Source organism: Lepisosteus platostomus, chromosome 25 (genome assembly GCF_059453375.1).
Source record: "Lepisosteus platostomus isolate fLepPlt1 chromosome 25, fLepPlt1.hap1, whole genome shotgun sequence".
Classification (NCBI taxonomy): Eukaryota; Metazoa; Chordata; class Actinopteri; order Semionotiformes; family Lepisosteidae; genus Lepisosteus; species Lepisosteus platostomus.
The window spans coordinates 1,628,199-1,650,921 of record NC_142635.1 but is presented as its reverse complement, the minus strand read 5'-3'; the positions used below and the strand labels follow the sequence as shown (position 1 = coordinate 1,650,921).

The following is a 22,723-nucleotide window of genomic DNA, read 5'->3' as shown; positions in this document are numbered from 1 at the left end:
CAGCGCCCCCTAGTGTGTGTGAGAGAGAGCACAGCGCCCCCTAGTGTGAGAGAGAGAGAGCACAGCGCCCCTAGTGTGTGTGAGAGAGGGAGCACAGCGCCCCTAGTGTGTGAGAGAGAGAGCACAGCGCCCCTAGTGTGTGAGAGAGGGAGCACAGCGCCCTTAGTGTGTGAGAGAGAGAGCACAGCGCCCTCTAGTGTGTGAGAGAGGGAGCACAGCGCCCTTAGTGTGAGAGAGAGAGAGCACAGCGCCCCTAGCATGTGAGAGAGGGAGCACAGCGCCCCCTAGTGTGTGAGAGAGAGAGCACAGCGCCCCTAGTGTGTGAGAGAGGGAGCACAGCGCCCTTAGTGTGTGAGAGAGAGAGCACAGCGCCCTCTAGTGTGTGTGAGAGCGAGAGCACAGCGCCCCCTAGTGTGTGAGAGAGAGAGCACAGTGCCCCTAGCAAGTGAGAGAGGGAGCACAGCGCCCCCTAGTGTGAGAGAGAGAGAGCACAGCGCCCCTAGCATGTGAGAGAGGGAGCACAGCGCCCCCTAGTGTGTGTGAGAGAGGGAGCACAGCGCCCCCTAGTGTGTGAGAGAGAGAGCACAGCGCCCCCTAGTGTGTGAGAGAGAGAGCACAGCGCCCTCTAGTGTGTGTGAGAGCGAGAGCACAGCGCCCCCTAGTTTGTGAGAGAGAGAGCACAGCGCCCCCTACTGTGTGTGAGAGAGGGAGCACAGCGCCCCTAGTGTGTGTGAGAGCGAGAGCACAGCGCCCCCTAGTTTGTGAGAGAGAGAGCACAGCGCCCCCTACTGTGTGTGAGAGAGGGAGCACAGCGCCCCTAGTGTGTGTGAGAGAGGGAGCACAGCGCCCCCTAGTGTGTGTGAGAGAGGGAGCACAGCGCCCCCTAGTGTGTGTGAGAGAGGGAGCACAGCGCCCCTAGTGTGTGTGAGAGAGGGAGCACAGCGCCCCCTAGTGTGTGTGAGAGAGGGAGCACAGCGCCCCTAGTGTGTGTGAGAGAGGGAGCACAGCGCCCCCTAGTGTGTGTGAGAGAGGGAGCACAGCGCCCCTCGCTCTCACCTCAGCAGCGCCAGGATGACCTGGGTGGTGGGGCTGTACCCCTCCAGCCTGGCGAGCAGCTCGCACAGCGTGGGCACCAGGAAGTTGGCGGCGGTGATGACGATGGAGGGCAGGTACTCCACCAGCAGCGCCACCAGGAAGTTCTGCTCCGACGCCGAGGGCTGCAGGCTCTGATGGACCAGGAGCAGGGAGGGAGAGGGGATCAGCAGAGCTCCGGGCACAGCAGCCTCCTTACACACAGGCTGGCGGGGGCGTGGAACAAGACTGACCCCTCCAGGACTGGACTGGACAGCCCTGCTGCAGACACACACTGACCCCTCCAGGACAGGACTGGACAGCCCTGCAGACACACACTGACCCCTCCAGTACTGGACTGGACAGCCCTGCTGCAGACACACACTGACCCCTCCAGGACTGGACAGCCCTGCTGCAGACACACACTGACCCCTCCAGGACCAGGACTGGACAGCCCTGCAGACACACACTGACCCCTCCAGGACCAGGACTGGACAGCCCTGCTGCAGACACACTGACCCCTCCAGAACTCGGACTGGACAGCCCTGCTGCAGACACACTGACCCCTCCAGGACCAGGACTGGACAGCCCTGCTGAAGACACACAATGACCCCTCCAGGACCAGGACTGGACAGCCCTGCTGCAGACACACACTGACCCCTCCAGAACTAGGACTGGAAAGCCCTGTTGCAGACACACTGACCCCTCCAGAACTAGGACTGGACAGCCCTGCTGCAGACACACACTGACCCCTCCAGGACCAGAACTGGACAGCCCTGCTGCAGACACACACTGACCCCTCCAGGACCAGGACTGGACAGCCCTGCTGCAGACACACTGACCCCTCCAGGACCAGGACTGGACAGCCCTGGACAGTCACAGACCCACCTGGCTGGCCTCGCTGGCCTTGTAGATGGCGAAGAAAGCGGCGAAGATGAGGCCCAGGACCAGCAGGTGCAACAGGGCCCTGAGGGAGATGAGTCCGGCCCACTGGGCCAGCGAGCGGGAGCGGGCCTGCCTGCGGAGAGCCTGCTCCTCCAGGTCCATCTGCGGGCGGAACAGAGGCGCGGTCAGCGGGGGCCGACGGCGGTCCGGGTGGTCCGGGCGGCCCGGTGCTCACCTGCAGCTGGTAACGCAGGCCGCTCTGCCTCAGGCGCGTGGCCCGGTCGCCCCGCAGGCCGTGGTCCCAGCCCGCCAGCACCTGCAGGCTGTACCCGCCCCCGGCCCCGCCCCCCGTCGCCACGACAGCCTGCACCAGGCCCCCGGCCCTGCCAATCACAGAGAGAGGGGGCGGGGTCAAGCGGAGGGGCGGGGCCAGGGCGCCAATCTGACCCGGCTCTGTAGGAGGCGCTGTTACACACCCCGGCCCAGTCACACACAGACACGGACATGCTGACTGACCATCACGCTGACCGACACAGTGACTGACATTGACCATCACGCTGTCCGACACAGACCAGCACACTGGCCGACCAGCACGCTGTCCGGAGGCTCGGGGCCTCAGCGCTCCTCACCTGGTGACGATCCAGCCCAGGCAGAAGAGGAAGTAGAAGAGGCAGGTCAGTACGTAGGCCAGAGGGACGCTGTAGGAGAAGCCGCCCACCACGTCCACCTTTGTGTCCTGATAGTAGCCGTAGAAGAGGTACGTGAACTCCATAAAGCCCTGAGGGAGAGAGGAGGTGAGTACTGTAACACTGACCGACTGGACACTGCAGCACAGGGACACTGACTGACTGACTGGGCACTACAGCACAGTGACCCTGACTGACTGGACACTACAGCACAGTGACCCTGACTGACTGACTCGGCACTACAGCACAGAGACACTGACTGACTGGACACTACAGCACAGTGACCCTGACTGACTGACTGGACACTACAGCACAGAGACCCTGACTGACTGACTGGACACTACAGCACAGAGACACTGACTGACTGACTGGACACTACAGCACAGTGACACTGACTGACTGGACACTACAGCACAGTGACCCTGACTGACTGACTGGACACTACAGCACAGAGACACTGACTGACTGACTGGACACTACAGCACAGAGACACTGACTGAATGACTGGACACTACAGCACAGAGACACTGACTGACTGAGTGGACACTACAGCACAGTGACCCTGACTGACTGACTGGACACTACAGCACAGAGACACTGACTGAATGACTGGACACTACAGCACAGAGACACTGACTGACTGAGTGGACACTACAGCACAGTGACCCTGACTGACTGGAGACTACAGCACAGTGACCCTGACTGACTGACTGGACACTACAGCACAGCGGCACTGACTGACTGGACACTACAGCACAGAGACACTGACTGACTGACTGGACACTACAGCACAGTGACACTGACTGACTGGACACTACAGCACAGAGACCCTGACTGGACACTACAGCACAGTGACACTGACTGACTGACTGGACACTACAGCACAGAGACACTGACTGAATGACTGGATACTACAGCACAGAGACACTGACTGACTGGACACTACAGCACAGTGACCCTGACTGACTGGACACTACAGCACAGTGACACTGACTGACTGACTGGACACTACAGCACAGAGACACTGACTGAATGACTGGACACTACAGCACAGAGACACTGACTGACTGGACACTACAGCACAGTGACCCTGACTGACTGGACACTACAGCACAGTGACCCTGACTGACTGACTGGACACTACAGCACAGCGGCACTGACTGACTGGACACTACAGCACAGAGACACTGACTGACTGACTGGACACTACAGCACAGAGACACTGACTGACTGACTGGAGACTACAGCACAGTGACCCTGACTGACTGGACACTACAGCACAGTGACCCTGACTGACTGACTGGACACTACAGCACAGTGACACTGACTGACTGGACACTACAGCACAGAGACCCTGACTGGACACTACAGCACAGTGACACTGACTGACTGGACACTACAGCACAGTGACCCTGACTGACTGACTGGACACTACAGCACAGCGGCACTGACTGACTGGACACTACAGCACAGTGACCCTGACTGACTGACTGGACACTACAGCACAGAGACACTGACTGACTGGACACTACAGCACAGTGACCCTGACTGACTGGACACTACAGCACAGTGACCTGACTGACTGACTGGACACTACAGCACTGTGTTTGAATCCTGTAAAGAGTTTAGCAGAGTCTCACTGTTCCAGACAGCACGTCCAGGATGTAGCTGTAGAAATTCACCAGCCCCTTGGGGTTTGGGTCATAGTGTAGACAGCTTTCCACACCTGAAGGAGAGGACGACACAGCAGTCAACTGAGGACAACTGGGAGTCCTGTCTGTACAAACCCCCAACACTACAATACTGCTGTCTGTGACTCTATAGAGTCTATAGGATGAGGGAGTGTGAGTGTTGTTACAGTGATACTGGTGTCTGTGACTCTATAGAGTCTATAGGATGAGGGAGTGTGAGTGTTGTTACAGTGATACTGCTGTCTGTGACTCTAGTCTATAGGATGAGGGAGTGTGAGTGTTGTTACAGTGATACTGCTGTCTGTGACTATAGGATGAGGGAGTGTGAGTGTTGTTACAGTGATACTGCTGTCTGTGACTCTATAGAGTCTATAGGATGAGGCAGTGTGAGTGTTGTTACAGTGATACTGCTGTCTGTGACTATAGAGTCTATAGGATGAGGGAGTGTGAGTGTTGTTACAGTGATACTGCTGCCTGTGACTCTATAGAGTCTATAGGATGAGGGAGTGTGAGTGTTGTTACAGTGATACTGCTGTCTGTGACTCTATAGAGTCTATAGGATGAGGGAGTGTGAGTGTTGTTACAGTGATACTGCTGTCTGTGACTCTATAGAGTCTATAGGATGAGGCAGTGTGAGTGTTGTTACAGTGATACTGCTGTCTGTGACTATAGAGTCTATAGGATGAGGGAGTGTGAGTGTTGTTACAGTGATACTGCTGCCTGTGACTCTATAGAGTCTATAGGATGAGGGAGTGTGAGTGTTGTTACAGTGATACTGCTGTCTGTGACTCTATAGAGTCTATAGGATGAGGGAGTGTGAGTGTTGTTACAGTGATACTGCTGTCTGTGACTCTATAGAGTCTATAGGATGAGGCAGTGTGAGTGTTGTTACAGTGATACTGCTGTCTGTGACTATAGAGTCTATAGGATGAGGGAGTGTGAGTGTTGTTACAGTGATACTGCTGTCTGTGACTCTATAGAGTCTATAGGATGAGGGAATGTGAGTGTTGTTACAGTGATACTGCTGTCTGTGACTCTATAGAGTCTATAGGATGAGGGAGTGTGAGTGTTGTTACAGTGATACTGCTGTCTGTGACTCTATAGAGTCTATAGGATGAGGGAGTGTGAGTGTTGTTACAGTGATACTGCTGTCTGTGACTCTATAGAGTCTATAGGATGAGGGAATGTGAGTGTTGTTACAGTGATACTGCTGTCTGTGACTCTATAGAGTCTATAGGATGAGGGAGTGTGAGTGTTGTTACAGTGATACTGCTGTCTGTGACTCTATAGAGTCTATAGGATGAGGGAGTGTGAGTGTTGTTACAGTGATACTGCTGTCTGTGACTCTATAGAGTCTATAGGATGAGGGAGTGTGAGTGTTGTTACAGTGATACTGCTGTCTGTGACTCTATAGAGTCTATAGGATGAGGGAATGTGAGTGTTGTTACAGTGATACTGCTGTCTGTGACTCTATAGAGTCTATAGGATGAGGGAGTGTGAGTGTTGTTACAGTGATACTGCTGTCTGACTCTATAGAGTCTATAGGATGAGGGAGTGTGAGTGTTGTTACAGTGATACTGCTGTCTGTGACTCTATAGAGTCTATAGGATGAGGGAATGTGAGTGTTGTTACAGTGATACTGCTGTCTGTGACTCTATAGAGTCTATAGGATGAGGGAGTGTGAGTGTTGTTACAGTGATACTGCTGTCTGTGACTCTATAGAGTCTATAGGATGAGGGAGTGTGAGTGTTGTTACAGTGATACTGCTGTCTGTGACTCTATAGAGTCTATAGGATGAGGGAATGTGAGTGTTGTTACAGTGATACTGCTGTCTGTGACTCTATAGAGTCTATAGGATGAGGGAGTGTGAGTGTTGTTACAGTGATACTGCTGTCTGACTCTATAGAGTCTATAGGATGAGGGAGTGTGAGTGTTGTTACAGTGATACTGCTGTCTGTGACTCTATAGAGTCTATAGGATGAGGGAGTGTGAGTGTTGTTACAGTGATACTGCTGTCTGACTCTATAGAGTCTATAGGATGAGGGAGTGTGAGTGTTGTTACAGTGATACTGCTGTCTGTGACTCTATAGAGTCTATAGGATGAGGCAGTGTGAGTGTTGTTACAGTGATACTGCTGCCTGTGACTCTATAGAGTCTATAGGATGAGGGAGTGTGAGTGTTGTTACAGTGATACTGCTGTCTGTGACTCTATAGAGTCTATAGGATGAGGCAGTGTGGGTGTTGTTACAGTGATACTGCTGTGTGTGACTCTATAGAGTCTATAGGATGAGGGAGTGTGAGTGTTGTTACAGTGATACTGCTGTCTGTGACTATAGGATGAGGGATTGTGAGTGTTGTTACAGTGATACTGCTGCCTGTGACTCTATAGAGTCTATAGGATGAGGCAGTGTGAGTGTTGTTACAGTGATACTGCTGTCTGTGGCTCTATAGAGTCTATAGGATGAGGGATTGTGAGTGTTGTTACAGTGATACTGCTGTCTGTGACTCTATAGAGTCTATAGGATGAGGGTGTGTGAGTGGTGTTACAGTGATACTGCTGCCTGTGACTCTATAGAGTCTATAGGATGAGGGAGTGTGAGTGTTGTTACAGTGATACTGCTGTCTGTGACTCTATAGAGTCTATAGGATGAGGGAGTGTGAGTGTTGTAACAGTGATACTGCTGTCTGTGACTATAGAGTCTATAGGATGGGGGAGTGTGTGTGTTGTTACAGTGATACTGCTGCCTGTGACTCTATAGAGTCTATAGGGTGAGGGAGTGAGTCGGTGGGTCAGAGCGACCCTGGTGTCCTCTCACCGGTGGAGTTGAAGGCCTGTGTCTGGTTGGCGAGCTGCAGGCTCTGGAAGACGACGGAGGGCACCAGAACGAAGAGGCCGATCAGCAGGAAGGACACCAGGTTCAGCAGCACCAGGAAGCGCAGGAACAGGAAGTAGGACTGGACGCCCCCCCCGAAGTAGCCTGCGCACAGAGAGCGTCCAGTCTGAGTGTCCACTGTCGGCCTGTGCGCCGGCGAGCATCCGGTGCCAGCGCTCACCCCCGATCCCGTGCAGAGAGCGTCTCCAGAGCTCGACGTGGGCCAGGGCGCTGCTGGCCTCTTCCCGAAACCGCCGCAGGGACAGCGCCTTACTCCGTCGCCAGGACTGCCAGCGGGACACCACCGGCACCTTCATCTGCTGCACCTGCCTGCAGAGGACACACGCTGGACACAGACTGGAGAGGCTGGACACACGCAAGACACAGACTGGACAGGCTGGACACATGCTGGAGAGACTGGATACACGCTGGAGAGACTGGACAGACGCTGGACACATGCAAGACACAGGCTGGACAGGCTGGAAACACTGGGCACAGACTGGACAGGCTGGACACATGCTGGAGAGACTGGACTCAAGCTGGACACACGCAAGACACGTGCGAGACACAGACTGGACAGGCTGGACACATGCTGGAGAGACTGGATACACACTGGAGAGACTGGACAGACGCTGGACACATGCAAGACACAGGCTGGACAGGCTGGAAACACTGGGCACAGACTGGACAGGCTGGACACCTGCTGGAGAGACTGGACTCAAGCTGGACACACGCAAGACACGCGCGAGACACAGACTGGACAGGCTGGAAACACTGGGCACAGACTGGACAGGCAGGCTGGACACCTGCTGGAGAGACTGGACACATGCTGAACACACGCTGGACAGGCTGGAAACACTGGACACAGACTGGACAGGCTGGACACATGCTGGAGAGACTGGACTCAAGCTGGACACACGCAAGACACACGCGAGACACAGACTGGACAGGCTGAACACACGCTGGACTGGACTGACTGGACTAGTTCTTCACTGGGATTATAATCAGACTCCACTGACACTGCCAGAGCAGTCTGAGACTCTCCAGGCTGGACTGGACTGACTGGACTGGGAGCTGGACTAGTTCTTCACTGGGATTATAATCAGACTCCACTGACACTGACAGAGCAGTCTGAGACTCTCCAGGCTGGACTGGACTGACTGGACTGGGAGCTGGACTAGTTCTTCACTGGGATTATAATCAGACTCCACTGACACTGACAGAGCAGTCTGAGACTCTCCAGGCTGGACTGGACTGACTGGACTGGGAGCTGGACTAGTTCTTCACTGGGATCGGAGAGAGAGCAGTCTGAGCTGTGTCCTGTTCGCTGGGAGCTCGGTTAGTGTTACTCTCCTGTCCATGAAAAGATACCTGATCGCTCTCTTCAGCCTCATAGGCAAAGGCAGCTCTTTCAGGTCCTGGAGCCCCCTTGCGGCGCCCTCCTCATTCTCCTCCTCACCGCCAGGGTTCCAGCTGAACTGAGGGGGGTTCCGAGCAGCCCTCCTGGACCGCAGCGACTCATGCTGGAAGCTGTGAGGGTCTGGAAGAGAGGGCGGTCAGTGCTCCTGCTGTTGTTATTCACACTGGACACTGAGGCCGGTCAGTGCGCCTGCTGTGGCCATTCACACTGGACACTGAGGCCGGTCAGTGCGCCTGCTGTGGCCATTCACACTGGACACTGAGGCCAGTCAGTGCTCCTGCTGTGGTCATTCACACTGGACGCTGAGAGGACAGAGACACACTGACACAGCCCAGCCAGCTGTATGACCTCAACAGGTGAAGATGGGACACAGACAGCCTAGACTGATACCAAACTGCACTGGGCGATGACGAAATTCAGACACTGTTGGACACATTCCTGAACACTCTGTACCAAACCAACAAATTAGGCATAAACTTGGCCACACAAAAACTAAATCACCTATTCCACAAACTAGCATCAAAATCTAAGTTAAAAATGACAAAATCAAAAAACTACCAAGAAACAAAAGCAAAAGAAAAGTGGTTTGATACGGAGTGCAAAACATCAGAAATGCACTACGAAAAGTCTCAAATGAAAAACAAAGACAACCACACAACACAGATCTGCGCCTCAGGTACTGTGACACGGTATAACTTTACAAACACGCTGAAAAAGAAAAGAAACACATACCTAAACAAACATCTTGCAGAAATTGAGGAGTCACTAAATCAGAACTGTTTCTGGGAGAAGTGGAACAATTTAAACAAATCAAAACAAAAAGAATAGGTATGAAAAAACTCAAAATTTTGGAACTGGCTATCAAAGACAACCAAAACCCCTTAGACTCCCCAATCACTGAGCAGGAGCTACTGGACAAACTCCAGGCCCTCAGAAAAGCCTGTGGCAAAGATGGAGTCAACGACGAGATGCTGAGACACAGCAGCTCAAAGTTGCAACAAGCCCTGCTCAAACTCCTCAATCTCATCATGACAGCTGGATGTTTCCCCGAGGCCTGGAACCAAGGACTGATCACGCCCATCTATAAGAGTGGAGATAGACTTGATCCCAACAACTACCGGGGCATCTGTGTGAACAGTAACCTGGGGAAGGTATTCTGCAGTATCCTAAATACAGGAATACTGGCCTTCCTTTCCGAACACAATGTCCTGAGTAAAAGTCAGATTGGCTTCTTACCAGATCACCGCACATCTGATCACATTTACACCCTATACACACTGATAGACAAACACATCCACCAAAAACACAAAGGAAATCCTCCAGTAATAATACAGTGTGTGATCTCCTGTCCCAGCTTGAGGAACAGTGAGCCTGTCTCTTAATAATAATAATACAGTGTGTGATCTCCTGTCCCAGCCTGAGGAACAGACAGTGAGCCTGTCTCTCAATAATAATAATACAGTGTGTGATCTCCTGTCCCAGCCTGAGGAACAGACAGTGAGCCTGTCTCTCAATAATAATAATACAGTGTGTGATCTCCTGTCCCAGCCTGAGGAACAGACAGTGAGCCTGTCTCTCAATAATAATAATACAGTGTGTGATCTCCTGTCCCAGCCTGAGGAACAGACAGTGAGCCTGTCTCTCAATAATAATAATACAGTGTGTGATCTCCTGTCCCAGCCTGAGGAATAGACAGTGAGCCTGTCTCTCAATAATAATAATACAGTGTGTGATCTCCTGTCCCAGCCTGAGGAACAGACAGTGAGCCTGTCTCTCAATAATAATAATACAGTGTGTGATCTCCTGTCCCAGCCTGAGGAACAGACAGTGAGCCTGTCTCTCGATAATAATAATACAGTGTGTGATCTCCTGTCCCAGCCTGAGGAACAGTGAGCCTGTCTCTCGATAATAATAATACAGTGTGTGATCTCCTGTCCCAGCCTGAGGAACAGACAGTGAGCCTGTCTCTCAGTAATAATAATAATACAGTGTGTCATGCCAGTAAAGCACCTTGAATTGAATTGAGAGAGGAGTGGGGAGACAGGAGAGATGGACAGACTCACCTCCCAGAGATGGGGCGCCTCTCTGTTTCCCAGTCCAGTCCATGAGGAGAATCCGTGCGGATATGCAGTCCGGAGCGCTGGCACAAACAACTCTTTGTTGCTCCAGGAAACAGCCGCTAGACTTCGACCTGTCTCACCCCCCAGGGCCTCAGCTCCGAGCTACTTCCTCGTGCCTGCTGGCACTGAGCCCAGCACGCTGAGCAGGGAGTGTCTCCTGCTCTCCTCTCTCATTGTGTCTCCTGCTCTCCTCTCTCTCTTCTGATCTCTCTCCTCCCACTGTCTCCTGCTCTCCTCTCTCTCATTGTTTGACTTTGTTTAGTACAGAGCGATTCTGTGTGTGTGGCAGTACATGTGTATCAGTGTCAGTTGTGTATTCATCGTGTCAGGGTGAGGGGGAATTTCCACACTCCTCTTTCAGCGGCTCCCGCAGTCTCAGCACAGTCCAGTTCTGGACGATCTCCCTCGACTCTGAACGCTCAGGCTGGCACACGGCGCTGTGACACTGGAGGGCAGATCTGCTGACACTCTGGAAAACGTGCAGACTCCCCCCAGACCCGCCCGGCTGCCTGATCAGAGACGCACGCCGGCTGGCCTTCTGAAAACTGCAAATTTACACCTCTGCAGGCTACTGTTCCCGCCCTCCACAGGCTGATCAATCGGGGAGCAGCCCTGACACACCCAGCCCTGGTCTGTTTACACCCTTACTGGGGCCACACGCCTGCGCTCCTCAGCAGACGAACAGAGCGTGCTGCTCAGAGGGGCGTCTGCTGCAGCGGCCAGGCCCCCCCGCCGGTCCGACACGTACAGCCTGCGTGCTGCGAGCTGGGCCCTGGCCGGCACACACTCACCCCACGCCGCCGCAGTGAGCCGTGTGAGCGGACCGCAGGGGATCCAGGGGACCTGGAGACCAGAGAGTAAGCAGTTTACAGCAGTGGACACCGGGCTCCAGCTGCGTCTGGGACAGCGCAGTGACAGCTCTCCCTCGGGGGTCTCCTCTGCTACCTCCCCACACTGCCTCTCCAGCCCACAGCATCTGACCTCCCGCAGGGGGAACGCGGGCCGAGCCCAGAGCACAGCTCGCCATGAAGCCCCTCTCCCTCCCCAGCAGGGCGAGCCTGGCCAGTACCCGCAGGGAGGGGCGTCAGTGGGGCCAGAAGGGGGCGCTCACCATGCAGGCTGTGTGGGTCCTGACGCCCCAGTAAATTTGATGGGGACACTAGACTGGAAACAGGCGCCGTCCTTCGGATGAGACGTAAAACCGAGGTCCTGACTCTCTGTGGTCATGAACAATCCCGGGGCGTCTCTCAAGAGGAGTAGGAGTGCTATATAAGTTTAAGGAATTTATTCAAATACTATATTTATTATTATTAATATTATGTTAGCTGTGTATTCACAGAGTTAGTTGTGTGTATTCAGTGTGTGTTAGTTGTGTATCAGTGTGTTTTCAGCGTGTCAGTGTGTGTTAGTAGTGTCTTCAGTGTGTCAGTTGTGTGTTTGTAGTGTGTCAGTGTGTGTTAGTTGTGTATCAGAGTGTCAGTGTGTCAGTTGTGTGTTTTTAGTGTTTCAGTTGGCTGGAGTCCCCTCTCGATCTTCCCGCAAACCCGCGTGTCTTCCTCCCTGAACCACGCGAGTGAAGATCACGCAGAAACTTTACCTCAGCCCGCAGACACAGCGGCTCCCGGCAGCCGACAGCAGGACAGAGCACCGATGTCCTGCAGCGAACTCGCCTCCACGCGTGTCTCTGCTCCGCGGAGCCGCACGGGCCGCTGGGAGCTGTAGTTCTTCCTCCTCCTGCCGCAGGCGGACCAGCGCACCGGGAGACGCGCAAAGACCGCTGTGAGCTGTAGTTCTTTATCCTCCTGCCGCAGGCGGACCAGCGCCCCGGGAGACGCGCACAGACCGCTGGGTGCTGTAGTTCTTTATCCTCCTGCTGCAGGTGGACCGGCGCCCCGGGTCACCAGTGTGTGTGATGGTGATTTTATGATCTTCTGCGGGACTGGAGCTGTTTTAAGGTTTGGGTGAAGCAGATCTCCCCTTGGGGTCCGGGACGGACTGGTGGAGATCCGGGGTCCGGGGAGACCCCAGACACCCAGCACACCAGGGTGCGTACCCTTCATTACAACACCATCATCATCATTTGTCTTTATTCAATTCAATTCAACTTTATTGTCATTAAACTTACACAGGTGCATAGTATAATGAAAAGTGTTTCTCATTAGTCACTCAGGTGCAGTATATAAATAGGACAGAAGATAAGACAATAGACAGTAACACAACAGCAAAAACAGTAACATGTAATAACATAACATAAATAACATGTAATCAAGTAATCAAAACTGTGCAAAATTCCGCAAAACTGAGAAAATATAACAGGACAAAAACAGTGCAAGGTAATTCTTGGAACAGTGCAAAAATAGTATGGTTAAAAATAGTATGGTTAATTAATATTAAATATTATTACGACCGGTACAGTTTTACTGGGCTATCGAGGGGACAGTACAATTTCGGCTTACATGTGTGTGTAGTGGTGTAGGAGTACAGTCATGGTGGGTACAGGAAGACGTTAGGAGAGATCATAATATGATGGGAGGGAGTGGGGGCGTCACCAACTTGACAGCTCTGGGGAAGAAGCTATTTTGGAGTCTAGTTGTGTGCTACTGGAGTGACCAGAACCTTCTGCCAGATGGTAGGGGAACAAACAAGTTATGACTGGGGTGAGTGGGGTCAGACATAATTTTGGTGGCTTTTTTCAGACTCCTGGTGTTGTATATTTCCTGGATGGATGGTAAGGCACTGCCGATGATGTGTTGGGCAGTTTTGACCACCCACTGTAGTGCCTTACAGTCAGATGCGGTGCAGTTGCCGTACCAGACTGTGATGCAGCTGGTCAGTATGCTTTCCGCCGTACAACTGTAGAAGTTGGTGAGGATCTGTGGATGTAGGTGTTTTTTCTTCAGCCTTCTCAGGAAGTACAACCGCTGTTGTGCCTTCTTGATGAGACTGGAGGTGTTCAGTGTCCATGTAAGGTCCTTAGAGATGTGAACACCTAGGAATTTGAAGTTATTCACCATCTCCACCGCAGACCCTTCTATGTAGATGGGGGAGTGGACTTTTCCTTGTCTTCTGAAGTCAACAATCAGCTCTTTGGTTTTGCTGATGTTGAGATATAGGTTGTTGGCTTGGCACCAGTCTGCAAGTTGTTTTATCTCCTCCCTGTAGGCAGTCTCATCATTGTTTATTCATGTCCAGGCGCGCCTTCCCTCTCCTCGGTCCGGCTCTGCGACGCGCTCCAGGCACGGCTACGTGCAAAACACTGTATCGCTTTGAAACAAAAAACTACATCTGTCAATTAACAGAATCGACTCCTTCGAGCGCTCAGTTTCTCATTTGCGGTGCAGTGGGTGTTGTACCGGGACACTGGCCGGGGTCCAGGCGCAGACCGCGCGACCATGACACCCGGGCGGCGGCGGCCGTTGGGGTCCTGGCGTCCGGATGGCCCGCCCCCAGCGGGGCGCGCTCGGCGCTGATTGGTCCGGCTGCGGGCCCGCCCCCGTCTGATTGGACGGGTCGAATCTGGCGCAAATGTTCGGTGCCCTGCCGCCTCGCGCCCGACCGTTAGCGGCGGTTTTCATCGGACGCGCAGCGCGCACCCGAGGCCTGAGGTGAGCAGATAAATATCTTTAAACATCTAGCAAACACGCCTTCACGCTTATAGACCGTACCCCCCCGTCTGCCGGAGTGAAAAAGCGGCGGATTCATAAGTAATTTGAGGAAAAATGGCAATACTGTCGCTAAATGTATTATAACTTATTAACCGTTATGAATGCATTTCATTCTGAATGATAACTAAAGATAAGAAGATGGAGGCGAAAAACGGTCCCATGGTATGGTTAAGTGTAAAAAAAAATACTTCCAAAATACTAAAAGCTCATTAAAATACTGCGAGTGACCGCCCTCCGTCACTCCTCTGAGACACAAGAGGCAATACCGTGAAAACCGATAAAACACGTTGATTTCACACTCCAGAGTAAACCCTTTATTACAACTTCATGCTAATTCATGTATTTATTTCCACACACTCGTCCAGCTGTAATACGCCGGGAGCAGCGGCGCTCCGGCACGGTTACGTGTCGAAATACTGTGTCGCCCTTTTTTTTTCTTGTCGACAAAAATAACCGCCTGGTATTTTTTTACTTTTCGACACCGGGGTTTAGAGTTGAACCGATTTCTGGTGTGTTTCCTCCATCTCCTTCCTCTCATGACTGTTACATGGGCGAGAGAAACACGGAAAATCTTGAGAAAATCTCGCCACGGCGGTGAAAGTGGTCACAGGGAGGAGACGCCGAAACAGATGGCCCGCGTTGTTTTCATCACATCCCGTGATAAGATAAGATTTTATTGCCCCCTGAGGGAAATTATTTATGGACACAGAGCACTCCTGTACATGTAAAACATTGCAAATCACTCTATTGCACTTGTACAGTATAACACATAGCAACATGTAACATTTATAACTCATCACAAAACATATCGCACTTAAGTGGGTTGTAAGAGTCAAAATTGTGTTTATCCTTGACATTTGCATTGGCAGCTTTAATGGATTGTGGAACACAGGAATGTTTGACTTACAGGGACCCTGCGCTCCAACAGAGAGAGAGAGACTCACCAGGGACCCTGCGCTCCAACAGAGAGAGAGACTCACCAGGGACCCTCCGCTCCAGCAGAGAGAGAGAGACTCACCAGGGACCCTGCGCTCCAACAGAGAGAGAGACTCAATCTGGACAAGACCAGAGTTATGGTTTTCCAGAAGAAAGCCAGACCTCAGGGAAACAGGTACAAATTCACACTCGACAACAACACTGGAGCACACATCCAGCTACACATATCTCGGTCTCGCCATCAGCCCTTCTGGTAGTTTTTACCTGGCAGTGAAGGCACTGAGGGAGAAGGCACTCAGGGTTTTCTACGCAATAAGAAGGATGCTCTTCAACATCAACCCACCAACAAGAATCTGGCTCCAAATATTTGAAAGTGTAATCCAACCCATTGCCCTATACGGCAGTGAAGTGTGGGGTCCCCTCACAGACCAGGATTACACCCAATGGGACAAACACCCCACAGAAACTCTGCACATGGAGATCTGTAGAAACATCCTCCGTGTGCAGAGAAAAACACCTAACAACAGGTGCAGGGCCAAATTAGGCCAGTACCCACTATTGATAAACATACAGAAAAGAATATTAAAGTATTGGCTACACCTAAAAACAGCGACCAAAATTCCTGCCACCACAAAGCCCTGCTGAGCCAAGAGCTGAGCCCAAAACAGAGCCCCCTGAGCCAGCTGGTCCTGAAGCTCACTGACCTGAGCCTCACGGACACTAACCAGCCTCAGGACAGCACTGCTAGAGCACCACAACTCAGACTCAACCACATCACAGCACAATACACACAACACACAACCAGCCTCAGGATAGCACTGCTAGAGCACCACAACTCATGTTAATTTTATTATTTTTATTTGCTTTGGCAACACCGATTGTACCCTTCGGTCATGCTAATAAAGCATCTTGAATTGAATTGAATTGACTCACCAGGGACCCTGCGCTCCAGCAGAGAGAGAGACTCACCAGGGACCCTGCGCTCCAGCAGAGAGAGAGAGACTCACGAGGGACCCTGCACTCCGGGGGAGACACAGTGCTTCAGTGGGTCGCCAGTGGTGAGTTGCAGGATGATCTCTGCTGGACAGAGATCCCTCTACAAATGTGCATTGTAAGAGGACCCGGGGAAGGGTAATTTATAACCGGTATTTGCAGAACGAAAAAACTGAAAATACTCAATATAGACCTGGGCAAGATGGCCACCCAGGATAACAAGCTGACCCGCTATTGGGAAAAGCCTATGCAGTGAAACAAGGAGACACAGGTGAACTTCATCGGGAAACAGGATATAAATGCCCCAGAAGCGATGAGCTGGGGCGGAAGCCGATAAGATGGAAGCATTTCAGAGGAAGGAGAGATTTAGGAGTGTGCTGGAAGGCATTTAAGAATAAAGGACTATTGGATACGGGTTTTGAATTGAAGAGGATTTTTATCACTAACATATCTCACAGGACAGGACCCTGGCATTTTATTTTAAGATGCACTCTGTACCCCACAATCTGATCTACACCGGCACTGAGACTCCCTGCGCCCCAGAATCTGGTCTACACCAGCACTGGGACTCCCTGAGCCCCAGAATCTGATCTCCCTGCACCTTTAGAACTTGAGAGGGAGATACAGTACAGGGCAGGGCAGGACTGTACAGGGCAGGGCAGTACAGGTCCATACAGTACATTATAGGGCAGGGCAGTACAGTAGAGGGCAGGGTAGTGTCGTGACAAGGTTATGTCACTGTAATTAGGCTTAAGACAATCAAGAACAAGGCTTAACTTTCTTTTAAATTCTTTACAATCATCAGGCAATTTAGGAAAATACTTGACTAATGCAAATAATTCACTAGGAGACCAATGTCAATGTACATATGCTGGAGTTCCTTCTGGGCCTGGAAAAGTACACATGGGCATTTCACGAACAAGTGAAAAGGCTTTGGCTCCGGACCGCTTTCTAATTTCGGTGGAGACTTTTTCTTTTTTGTACGCATGGCCGTGACTTTAGCTGCAGCCTGCTGTTCTTTAGTTTCAAGACTAGTCTTTTTTGAAGCTTCCCATCATTTCTGTGATTCCTCTTTCCATGACATATAAGTTTTCCAATTCACTTTCTTTCCTTTCTTCTCCTTCTCTTCTAAGTTTCCCCTTAAGATTTCTATTTTATCCCTGTCATCTCATCTTCAGGAAACTTCTTTTTCCTAATTCCACTTTCCTCTGTCCATTCTGACCACTTACAAAGATCCTTCAAAGTTATGGGCCCCTAATTATCATATATAAATCACGTGCAAGTTCCCTTTTGAGGTACTGGCACATTTTGAGAGCTCTGATTATTTCACATTTTTACTAAAAAACTGCCTATATTATTTAAACAGCAGAGGTTTAGTGATCCGAATACATTTGTCTCCTACACCAGTGTTAATAAGTTCCCTATAAGAAATACATGTGGCTCAAAAAATATTACAGTATGTTCTACTTTGCATACGCAAAAAAATCTATTGTTATCCTGTTATCCCTTTCAGTTGATAAATATTTCCCCTTACATCTATTACCCTAGCTTCACAGTTCATGAACATAAAAATATTTTTCTTCTGGCGGGACTCTAACCCGGGCTTAGTGGGACTCTAACCCACCCACCCACTCCTGCTTTTTCTTTTTTCCTTTTTTCTCTGAATTTGTCGTACTTTGCTGGATCGCTCAGCCCAGCTTTGCCTTTAGAGCTCTCGTTTCCCATTGTCGACCACGCCTTACTGTTTCTAGAACACTATCACATTAACTACTCCGCAGAGCAAAAACCACACGTCTGTGTGAAGATATGTTCATTTCACGAGCCCCAGACTCGCCGGGTCCCAGACCCGTTATAAGTCCCTGACTTATCGAACACCCCTGTGGCTCGCTTTTCAACCTATTAGTTCTTTAAGGATCACTTACTGACGTCAGACAGCTGCCAATTCTCCAGACGCGTCTCTGTAAGGATAAACAGATTATCCCCCGAGGTTCGTCCAATTCACTAAAATTGTCCGGGCCCGGATGGAGTCTCAGCAGCCGTCCGCACTCAGGTTTGTGATCCCATTTTCGTCACCAAAGATTGTCGTTGCATTTTATCAAAGTAGAGCCAGGAGAGGTATTCTCATTCACTCAGTAAGGTCTTTATTCATATTGCAATATGGGAGCCCTGCTGTCACTCTGCAGAGTGCGTCAGGGACTTAACTCATTACAAGCAGTACAGGATTTTATAAGATGTTGCAATGTAAGGGAAAGTTCAGCACTTTGTCCCTTCAAACACTTCCCCTTTCCTTAAGACAAAACAGATTACATCATAAAAACGAAAGAAGAAGCACCAATATAGTTTTTGCAAAGCTTATCAGTTACCTTCGGCTAATCTAATAACCCAGACAGTACATACTGTGTTGATACACTGTCTTCTAAAAGTAACCTAGACAGTGCGTACTTTGTTGACACACTGTCTTCTACAAATCTGCACGCAGCACAGCAGTTACATCCTTGTTATATATTTTCCTAAAGCTCTCTACATTTTAAGAATCAATTTATTTATTAGATTTCCATTTCAGTAGTACAGGAGTGGGCAAGGCAGGGCAGTACAGGTCAGTACAGTACAGGGGAGGGCAGGACAGTACAGTACAGGGCAGGGCAGTACAGGGGAGGGCAGTACACTACAGGGCAGGGCAGGGCAGTACAGGGGAGGGCAAGGCAGAGCAGGGCAAGGTAGTACAGCACAGGGGAGGGCAGGGCAGTACAGGGGAGGGCAGGGCAGTACAGTACTGTACAGGGGAGGGCAGGGCAGGGCAGGGCAGTACAGTACAGGGCAGGGCAGTACAGGGGAGGGCAAGGCAGGGCAGTACAGTACAGGACAGGGCAGTACAGCACAGGGCAGGGCAGGGCAATGCAGTACAGTACAGGGATAGTACAGGGCAGGGCAGTACAGTACAGGTGTAGCGGCAAGGCTTATTAAAATACAGGAATTAAGTGTTGCTGTGCTTTCCCACATGAGGCCCCATTTCTCTCCATTATAGGTCCATTACAGTACATTATAGGGCAGGGCAGTATAGTACAGGGGAGGGCAGTGCAGTACAGGGCAGGACTGTACAGTACATTATAGGGCAGGGCAGGACATGGCAGGACTGTACAGGGCAGGGCAGGACAGTACAGTACAGGGCAGGGTAGGGCAGTACAGGGCAGGACTGTACAGGGCAGGGCAGGGCAGTACAGTACATTATAGGGCAGTACGGTACAGGACAGGGCTGTGCAGTATAGGGCAGTACAGGACAGGGGAGTACAGTACAGTACAGTATAGGGCAGGGCACTACAGTATAGGGCAGGGCAGTACAGGACAGGGGAGGGCAAGGCAGTACAGGGCAGTACAGTACAGGGCAGGGCAGGGCAGGGCAATGCAGTATAGTACAGGGATAGTACAGGGCAGGGCAGTACAGTACAGGTGTAGCGGCAAGGCTTATTAAAATACAGGAATTAAGTGTTGCTGTGCTTTCCCACATGAGGCCCCATTTCTCTCTCCATCTCTGTGGTGCAGCCACAGAGAAGCTATTCATGCAGGCTGATTTAAAGATGTTTTCTTTTGATAAGGGACAGCTCCCAAATAGGGATGCACTTAGCTAAGCCTGGCTATCATGATCAATGGTCATCCATTGGCGCCTATCTGTCTAGGGAGTGCCAGATGGACATCTGGACTGCATTCCTAAGTGTCAGGAGTAAGTGACTCATATCTCACCTTGATCAACCAATCAGGGACTGGTAGGGCCGAGTAACCCACGTGGGACTCTGATGCCCAGGAAACTTTCAGCCAATGAATGAGCTGAAGTTCCTCCAGGTAAAAACAGGCAACACAGAGGGCCGGGGAGAAATTCTAAAGAGAATCTCTAAGGAGAATTCCAGGGGTGCGAGACAATTCCAGGGCAGGACGGCCAGGAGCAGAAAGGCTCCCAAGGGCAGAACTTTCTCGCAGCGCGCCTCCTGACCATCCTGAGACTCAGCCTGGACAACCGCGGAACGGCCAGTGTGTCCGAATGCCAGAACTTTCCTCTGTTCTAAGAGTCAAGAGCGGAGGTTGCCAGAGAGTAACCAGAGGATCCACCCGAGGTTAGCACCAGCAGCAGGCCTCGTGAACAGGTCAGAACTGTGGACAGCTGAATCAGTATTCAGAACTAGCGCTTCATCAGGAACGAACCGGTCTTCTTCCTGACCTGCTGGGACCCACAGTCATCTTTTCTCCTGTGCACAAACTTCGCTAGTTTCAGCCAACACTAACTAGCCGGTCTTCAGAGAGCATCAGCAGGGCACCGTCGCAAGCTGCACAGCACAGCCTGGCACGTAGCCAGAGAGCGCGGATTGGACAGCAACAAGCCTGCAGCTGTTTCTTTGCTTGTGTCTCCAGGAGTTCTGAATCCCCAGAGATTGGATGAGTATTCAACTTCACTGCATTACTGCTCGATAATTCGTTATCCCAACCAGTTAATATCAATTTAATTCCTAAGAGTTATGTACTTGTTTTGAGTATCTAGTGTAGAAGTTGTGACCAAGTTCATTTACGAAACGGTCTAAATGAATGATATACCGAACGTATGTCCTCTTGATATGTGCAACTCTTTGTGACTGAATGAATATATATCTTTTGTATTCTGATAACCCTCACGATAAGATCTGTTATGTTTACATGCACATTTTATGTATTAATAATTGTATTCTCGTGTATTAGTGCCTGTGTGTGTGCGTTGTTTGAGTTATATCGCATGGTTGGATTCTAAGGCCATTAAAAGAATCAATTTTGTGACTTACTGCTACAATTAATAATTGTCCCAGTAAATGCCCAAACCCTACAGAACTGGTGCCTCGTGAGAGCACACTACACAGGGCACTGTGTGTCTCTCAGTGGGGGTTACTGGTGCAGAATGACCACTGTTTGTCTCCCAGCAGGGGGTACTGGTGCAGAATGACCACTGTGTGTCTCCCAGTGGGGGTTACTGGTGCAGAATGACCACTGTGTGTCTCCCAGCAGGGGGTACTGGTGCAGAATGACCGCTGTGGCTGTATGAAGTTGGTCCCCCAGTACGTGAAGAGCTCTGGGTTTTCTTGGGTTGAAAGGTGCTATTTCACAGATGCCTCAGTCCTTTCAATTCCAGCGCCTGTGGGCTCTTGCATGAACAACACAGATCGTCCTGTAGTCCTGTCGTCCTGTCGTCCTGTCGTCCTGTCGTCCTGTCGTCCTGTCAGTCTGTCAGTCTGTCAGTCTGTCGTCCTGTCGTCCTGTCGTCCTGTCGGCCCGTCGGCCCGTCGGTATATTAACTGCAAGTGACAGGCGCTCAAGACGTCCAGTTCTGGCTGCTGGCTCCTCCTGGCACACAGCTGCTGGCAGGTCCTGTCCGCCCGCAGAGCACAGCCAGGCTGAAGGGAAAAGGAGCAGAGACCAGTGACGCCCAGCGCAACACGCCACACAACACGCTTCACAACACGCGACACACCCGCTGCACAACATGCTGCACAACACGCCACACACCCACCACACAACATGTTGCACAACACGCCACACACCCGCTGCACAACACGCTGCACAACACGCCACACACCCGCTGCACAACACGCCACACACCCGCCGCACAACATGCTGCACAACACGCCACACACCCGCCACACAACACGCTTAACAACACGCGACACACCCGCTTCACAACACGCCACACACCCGCCGCACAACACGTTTCACAACACGCCACACACCCGCTGCACAACACGCCGCACAACACGCCACACATTCCTAGAGCATGTGAAACGCACACAGTGAACAATTAATACAAACAGTGACACACAAGGAGAAGTCAGGACAGGGACAGACAGAACTGCAGAGACAGGGAGAGGTCAGGATAGGGACAGACAGGACTGCAGAGACAGGGAGAGGTCAGGACAGGGACACACGGAGAGGTCAGGACAGGGACACACAGGACTGCAGAGACAGGGAGAGGTCAGGACAGGGACAGACAGGACTGCAGAGACAGGGAGAGGTCAGGACAGGGACAGACAGGACTGCAGAGACAGGGAGAGGTCAGGACAGGGACACACAGGACTGCAGAGACAGAGAGAGGTCAGGACAGGGACAGACAGGACTGCAGAGACAGGGAGAGGTCAGGATAGGGACAGACGACTGCAGAGACAGGGAGAGGTCAGGACAGGGACAGACAGGACTGCAGAGACAGGGAGAGGTCAGGACAGGGACAGACAGGACTGCAGAGACAGGGAGAGGTAAGGACAGGGACACACGGAGAGGTCAGGACAGGGACAGACAGGACTGCTGAGACAGGGATAGGTCAGGTAAGGGACAGACAGGACTGCAGAGACAGGGAGAGGTAAGGACAGGGACAGACA

The 22,723-nt window shown here is 51.6% G+C and overlaps 2 protein-coding genes and 2 long non-coding RNA genes across 18 annotated transcripts in view; 2 read left to right on the top strand and 2 right to left on the bottom strand.

The window, feature by feature from the left end:
* The window catches only part of tmc4 (transmembrane channel-like 4), a 31,737-nt gene extending 19,316 nt beyond the window's left edge, over positions 1 to 12,421 (bottom strand). For 3 of the 5 annotated variants that reach the window (XR_015930296.1, XM_088619702.1, XM_088619701.1), the window contains exons 1-9: positions 10,690 to 12,420; positions 8,578 to 8,746; positions 7,388 to 7,536; positions 7,150 to 7,311; positions 4,283 to 4,368; positions 2,586 to 2,734; positions 2,192 to 2,339; positions 1,960 to 2,118; positions 1,057 to 1,226 (exon numbers count right to left, since the gene is read on the bottom strand). Coding sequence is in view for 4 of the 5 variants with exons in the window: in XM_088619702.1 (XP_088475828.1) it covers positions 1,057 to 1,226; positions 1,960 to 2,118; positions 2,192 to 2,339; positions 2,586 to 2,734; positions 4,283 to 4,368; positions 7,150 to 7,311; positions 7,388 to 7,536; positions 8,578 to 8,746; positions 10,690 to 10,732 (1,235 nt within the window). In the remaining variant the exon portion in view is untranslated. Of the gene's footprint in view, positions 1 to 1,056; positions 1,227 to 1,959; positions 2,119 to 2,191; positions 2,340 to 2,585; positions 2,735 to 4,282; positions 4,369 to 7,149; positions 7,312 to 7,387; positions 7,537 to 8,577; positions 8,747 to 10,689 lie in introns of all 5 variants that reach the window. The other 2 variants (XM_088619705.1, XM_088619703.1) reach the window with 1 other exon arrangement.
* Positions 8,070 to 9,351, top strand: LOC148640476 (uncharacterized). Its single transcript, XR_015930299.1, has 2 exons — positions 8,070 to 8,167; positions 8,450 to 9,351. It is a non-coding gene; the product is annotated as an uncharacterized LOC148640476 (long non-coding RNA).
* Positions 12,422 to 13,613: 1,192 nt separating the features above from the next.
* LOC148640474 (uncharacterized) lies at positions 13,614 to 19,472 on the top strand. 2 transcript variants are annotated; one of them, XR_015930298.1, is made up of 5 exons: positions 13,614 to 14,351; positions 14,904 to 15,522; positions 16,284 to 17,007; positions 18,937 to 19,256; positions 19,432 to 19,472. It is a non-coding gene; the product is annotated as an uncharacterized LOC148640474 (long non-coding RNA). The 2 variants fall into 2 exon arrangements; XR_015930297.1 differs by having other exon boundaries at positions 13,614 to 15,522.
* Positions 18,459 to 22,723, bottom strand: part of LOC148640473 (Fc receptor-like protein 5) — a 28,002-nt gene continuing 23,737 nt past the window's right edge. For all 10 annotated transcript variants that reach the window (XM_088619692.1, XM_088619691.1, XM_088619693.1 and 7 more), the window contains one exon: positions 18,459 to 21,748. The gene's annotated coding sequence lies outside the window, so the exon portion shown is untranslated. The remainder of the gene's footprint in view (positions 21,749 to 22,723) is intronic.